Here is a 6,553-nt window from a genome sequence, read left to right on the forward strand (position 1 = left end):
AATATAATTGTAGACAGTGTAACAGAAAAATCAGAAATTTCAGGTAGCGTTGAGGAAGACGTTTTACGTTGGGAGGCGGATATGTAGACAGACAGGTTGGCCTTGCTCTGTGTTGGTGTCTGCTTTTCTGGTCATGTCCCTTCTGCCAGTTCCGAAAGCTCCGAATTGTAAGATGGCTCTCACAAGAGAGCGAAAACTGTAAGTCAGGCCGAGGGGTAAAGATCTTCCTTCCTTTTAGTGGATCTGTTTACTAGCTGGTATTCTACCATGACTTGGCTTTTATACTTGTAGTTTAGTTCTCTTTAATTTGGTTTACTTATTCTTACCAAAAAAAAAAATCATTCATCATTTAAAGAATACACTTTATTCCAAAAACGATTTGTAGTGGGTGAAAGAACTTAATAGTTGTTCAAGCCTTATTTTTCTTAACTTTTGCTTGCTGCAGTGCACTTTTTTTTTTCCCCTCAATTGTAGGTGCCTCTAAAGTAAAGAAATATCGTAAGTTAATTTTAGAGCAGGCAAAAACAACGAGCCTGGAACTGGTTCCGGAAGAGCCAGCTGAGCCTGTGCCGCCTCTTATAGTTGATCATGAGAGACTGAAGGTAAGCTTAGCTGTTCCCAGTTTTAAACGAATGGAAAGAGATTTGAATGTATTTTATAGGCAAGTGAATAAAACTAGTTTTGATTATCTTCTGCTTTAACTAGGAATATATGTGCTTCAGAGCTTTTAGTAAAAAAGAGTTATGTGTGTTTGAGAGGTTTAGTAATACGAGAATAGTCTTGGTAATAAACTAAGCTCTAGAATCTTCTAAACTCACATGTCACTGTCGCACTATAGCCTGTAGTGTCTAGTGCCTACTCATTTGAATATAACTTTCAGTTTGAACAGTGAAATCAAACTTTATTCTCTTCTACCTTTTTTCTTAGAAATTGCTTGATTTGTTGGTAGATAAAAGCAACAATCTGGCAGTTGATCAACTTGAGAGATTATATTCTCTTCTTAGTCAGTGCATCTATCGTCATCGTAAAGATTATGACAAATCACAACTTATAGAGGTAAGTGCTTAGTTCATCTGTAGAATAAACAAATATGTGCTTTTATTCCAAAGAAAAGAGGAAAGAAAGTTAGTTTAGTCTATATCCTTTACCACTGAAGAATGTTTTAAAGATTTAAGATGAAAAGAATCATTAAGAGCTATAGTTTGAAGAATAAAGCCTTTCCGTATCATTTTGTCTCAGGGCAGAAGTAATCCTGGATTCTTTGTTTATCAAAACACAGAAATTCATGATTCTGGGTTGGCAAATACATAGAATAGCAATTCTCCTCTCCCTTATTTATCACTGACTAGGCGTATCACTTAGCCCTATTGAAAGGAGTTGCTGTGGGCAGTGAGACCTGTGGGCCACACCATTAGTGGTTGGGAGAAAACTGAAAAGCCATCTTATTTAATCAGATCTAGTCCTATAAAATAGTCACGTGAAGGAGTGGTTGTCGTTTTGCTTAGACACCTCGGATGTAAACTATTCCCTTTCTAGACAACTTTTGGCCATAAGAAAGTTCTTCTTTATAAATAGGAGTTTAATCTCTGTTCAGATAATTTATATCATTAAGCCATACTTGTGCATTTTGAGTTCATCTGAGCAAATGTAATCTCCATACCCACTAAATGGCTAAGTGACTTAATTAGACTCTTTGTTCATTTGCCTGCTAGTTTGTGTATTTGGTGGTCTATTTATTTATTTATTGGGTATCTACAGTTCCAGATACTGTGCTAGGTGTTTGGGATGCAAAAAATGAATAAGACAAAGCCTCTGCTCTCAGGGAGCATTTCTAGTACATTAAAGAGTTATATGTAGGGATGTGATTATTTCCTATGTGCAATAAGGAATATTAGACTTGAATCAGAGCAAGAGAGCATTTAAAAGTTATCACATTTTTATGTGTCATATTTTATGTTATTATTATATAATATATAGAAATAACAGGAAAGCACAAATAAGGAAATAACATCATCCATATCCCCTCATCTAGAGAAAACTAGTCAATGTTAATCTTTTGGAATAATTTCTATCCTTTAAACATGCCTAGATGTACATAACATGTGCATAATAAGTACGTGAATATATATTTAAAAGTTGAGATGATATTATATATTCGGTTTCATAACCTGGCCTTTTGCCTCCTCAGCAATGTATGATGAAACATGTTGCTGGGTGATTTTGATTGATCTTACAGAAGAAGTTTTCGATCAGATAATGTGTTAGTATGGCCTATTATAATTTCTTTGGAGATGTTTAAAGGGAGAAAGGAAAACCAAATGTCTCAGTTATATGTGATATTTGCCCAGCTGAATGCAATGTGTGGGGAGAGTGCTGTACTTTTTTTTTCTTATTCTAGAACTTGGTTTACATCGTTTACATTTAGTTCGTGTGACTGGATTGAATACTCTTCAGCAGTGAAACATCTTTCAGTAGGGGACTTGGGAGCCTGCTTTTCTAGGGGCCTTGTTTAGAGAGGGAGGGGACCTACAGCAGAATCACCGGTCAGCAGCATCCTTGGTGGCGGCAGCGGCGGAAGTGACTCCTGCCTTCTGGCTTTTTTTTTCCAGCTCTGGTTGGAGTGAATAGCAGTGGGATCGGGGTGTATTCTACTTCTGGTACAAGTTTTACGGTACCGAATGCACTCATTTTGCTTTGGGAGTTCTTGGAATGTAATGAGTAAGGAAGAGCTCACGCTCTGGAGTGAGGCTGCCTGCATTCAAATCCTGACTCTGCTATTTATTAGCTGACAAGTTATATATATAAAACTTGTCATATATATACACACACACACACACACACACACACACTAAGAATATAGTACAGTTATCTGGCATAATAAGTACTCATTGAGTGTTACTAGCGTCATCCTCATAAGCCTAAATATAAAATAGGAGACATTTGGAAGGGTTTAGGGCAGATTGTCTTACAGAGTAGCCATGGTATTGTAATCAGGAAAACATTTAAAGCTTATTGTGTATCCAAAATCCTCTAAAAAGTTAATATAGAATGAATTTTCCCATAATCCTCTTGTCTTTTCTTTAACAGACAACATGTACTTTTTTTTCTCTTATAGGAGATGGAAAGAACAGTTCATATGTTTGAGACATTCCTATGAACTTTTCAAGATGAGTGGTTTATCCTCTCGAATCTGCTCCTGACTGAGCAGTCTTCTGAGCCATTCAATTTCAAATTGCACCAATTACGGGCAGAGCCTTGGTGTAAAGTGCTCTCTCACTCATCCTTTCTCTCTGTTGAATTTGGTGCTATTGTCTCAGGTACCTGAAACCAACCAGCCTACAAGAACCAAACAGAACTTCAGAAACATGTTGTATTTTCCACAAATAAAAAATACAACCCCACAGATTGGAGATTTTGGTGCTACAGAAACTGCTCTCACTCCTGCTCCTCTTTCGTGCGCTCTGTCTCGGAGACGTCTGTCTTGGGGAGCAGACCAGCAAACTTGAGAAACTGGACGGGCAGTTCTAACTGTGTTGAATCGTTTAAACAGTGGGCAACCTATTTTTTTTTTCCCCCTCCTTTCTACCACTTTTATCATATTTGTTTCTATTTTTTCCTCTGGGTAAAGGACTGAAACCTGTTTAAGAGTTGGCTATGGTATATTCTGGTGGGAAACTGAAGAAACTGGATGAAATCAGATTAGGCTCTTTAGAACTGCCTTTAATGTGCCTTTTTATTCATTTGAGAAAGATAAGGCTAAACAAAAGGGTGGGCTTGTTTCTAGCAAATGAATTAGAATGTTTTCTTTGGTCACGACCTTGAAAATAAGCTTTGCTACTCTGTCAGTAAGAGACAACCAGTGTTTTGGCATAAAATGCCTGTCTTATTTTCAAAACTCAATCAAGACACTCATTAAGCCACATAATACACTAAAATGGTAAGTTTTCCTGTATGGTCCGTTTCTGTTTAAGAAACACGTAAAGTGACAACAGAAAATAATCCACAGTCCACCAAAAAACCCCACACTTTTCGGTAGTGCTGACAGTGATCACCAGAAAATAGATAGTGCCCATTCTTTCTTCTGTCAGTGGCAATTTAATTTATGTTTGCGTTCCCAGAGAAGAATGATTTTCATGTATCGTAAATCGTTACTATTTTGTTTAAAGCCAGGACTTGCCAAATGGACAGAAAAGAGAGGAATTTGTCAGAAGCTCTATAAAGTTCATTTTCTATATGCATAGCTGCAAGTGAGCTCTGGTATGGTACTTGAATAACAGTATTAATGTTTAAATCTCTTACCATAAGCTTAATCTTTACACCTCTTCATTTTGATCGGAACCCATTTTGAATCTTGTTGAGTGATTTCTGTGAGTTGTACTTACCTAAAATTAATTATGGGTTACTAACTTTACAAAAACTTTCTACAAATTTGGAGACACAGTCTAGGCAGTTGCGAAGAGGCAAAGGGAGTGCAGTGACATTTTTTTATCAGATGATTTTTAAACAAAAAAGTAGAAATTTTTGACAAGTTGGCTTGATATCTTCGTTCATTATAGCTGTTAGCTGCAGGTGTGTCTTTCCAATATATGCAACACATGTACTTTGGGTTTTAATTAGAGCAAATGGTCTTGGACTACTGCAGAGATACCGAGCTACCTCAGCTTTTTGTATTTTAGTTACCAACAGTGTTTACAGAGCCCTGTAATCACTTTGCCACCGTTTACATGCTGAAGCTAAGGTACTTGTCTCCTGTCTCTGGCTGTTCGGAGCGTGCTGGATGCCAGCGCAGAAAGCGCACTCTGGCCATAGGCTACTGCAGTAATCCTAAGTGCTTCTTTGCATTTACATTAACATTTTACGCCTTCTAATTCTAGCTTAATTTTTGAAAAATGCCACTTGTTTTCTTTATACCCAGTCTAAAATTTTCATGATATTCATTCAGTTAGTCACGTAATTCAAGATGCTACCCGTGTAGACACACTGTATTTTTAAGTGGGCAAGTGCGATTAACGATGAACCATTTTAAAGGGGAGGTTATTTGAAACCTCTAATTTGATTATTGGGAGGATTTTCATGCTTTCTTTACTATTTATTACCACCATACCAGTTCAGACTATTTTACTGTCTAATACATTAGCATTTTGTATTTTGATGGAAATTGTTACAGAATTTAAAGATTTGATGAAGAAATAAGATGTAGCAGATTTTTTGTAGCAAGTTTCTGGTAAAAGGGTTTTTTGCAAGTCTCAGGTTCTTGCTGCACTATTTTTTTTTAAATATTTATTCCAGTTACTCTAATTCAGAAGCATTCTGTTCAAGTAACAGCAGCACTTGTGAAAAGAAAAATAAAAACGCACATGTAGGTTACGAAATTTGTAGAAGTTAATTAAGATTTTAGCCATCAGTGAGTTTGACAAGGGAAATTTATTTATGTTCAGCATTAAAATGCTTCCAAAAGATCAAGTTTTTGATTTTAATATCGATGTAGATGGAGAAATAGGAGGCAACCTCAGTGTGATAGGAACTGCCACTTTGAACAGCTTAGGTCTGAAAGAGAAAGCCAATCTAATGCCAAGGGGAGAAAAATGAGCTGAAATTGTACCAACTCCTCCAGCTTCCTTTTCCCCCCAAAAGAAACACACTATACCAGTTTTGCTTATGTTACAGATAACTGGTTGTTCTATAGTTTAAAGCAGCTTGTGAAATTATCCAAGTGGACTCAATTTTGTTTACCTTTCTGTAAGTTCTTAATTCTTGCTGTATAGCATTGGCAAAAATATGTACAAATTGACCTCTGTTCTTATTTCCTATTGTGAGCGTTATAAGTGATGAGCTCCCGTGTAAAACCCTGCTCTTGGATCAGTGAAATACATATCGAAGCACACAGCCCAACAGTAGTTAACGCGCAGCTGTGGGGACCATGGGAGCTTTGTGAAGATGATGGAACCGCACTAGGATCGAAACTGATGGCTGTGGAGTTAATTGTGTTTTTGAGCTTGAATCTCACCTGTGATTAATTTTTTTGTGTTTTGTTTTATGTCCTTTCATGACTTGATTTTTCTTATATGCCAATGTATTTGTAGGTTTACTGGATTTTATTTTTAGGGAGTGGGGTGGTTAATATCTTCCCACTTTTTGATTAAGTTGGTTCAGCTATGGTGCTATTCAAGTAGGAATCGTCAGTGTCAGGTCCCGTAGCTGAATGCCATTGTTATTATAATTATGATTTGTAATCACATTGTAAGCTTGAATTTGGGCTTGTACCTGCATCTTTTGTATTTTGTACATTTGGTTATTTAGACTTTGGGAGTCCTCTTTGGTTTCAGCCATGTATGTCTACTTTGTAGATTTCAGTAGACTTCATCAACTATGGTCTGTTTTGGGTTCGTAGTTTAATTTAGAATTGTGTTAAATTGATGTTTCGCATTTGACTTCATTTTACATTAGTTTGAAGTAAATTATTTAATTTTTGAATTCTGGAATTTTGAACATTTACTGTAATTTGTAATATAACTGCTGTGAAATACTTGAATAAAGATGACAAGAAAACCTG

The 6,553-nt window shown here is 36.5% G+C and overlaps 1 protein-coding gene across 4 annotated transcripts in view; it reads left to right on the forward strand.

The window, feature by feature from the left end:
- ATAD2B (ATPase family, AAA domain containing 2B) overlaps positions 1 to 6,553 on the forward strand; it is a 108,189-nt gene extending 101,636 nt beyond the window's left edge. For all 4 annotated transcript variants that reach the window (XM_011356583.2, XM_011356581.2, XM_011356582.2 and 1 more), the window contains 3 exons: positions 475 to 602; positions 928 to 1,056; positions 3,116 to 6,553. In XM_011356583.2, coding sequence (XP_011354885.1) covers positions 475 to 602; positions 928 to 1,056; positions 3,116 to 3,157 — 299 coding nt within the window. In that variant the 3' untranslated portion in view covers positions 3,158 to 6,553. The remainder of the gene's footprint in view (positions 1 to 474; positions 603 to 927; positions 1,057 to 3,115) is intronic.

The sequence above is a fragment of the Pteropus vampyrus genome, unplaced genomic scaffold, assembly GCF_000151845.1.
Source record: "Pteropus vampyrus isolate Shadow unplaced genomic scaffold, Pvam_2.0 Scaffold28, whole genome shotgun sequence".
Lineage (NCBI taxonomy): Eukaryota > Metazoa > Chordata > Mammalia > Chiroptera > Pteropodidae > Pteropus > Pteropus vampyrus.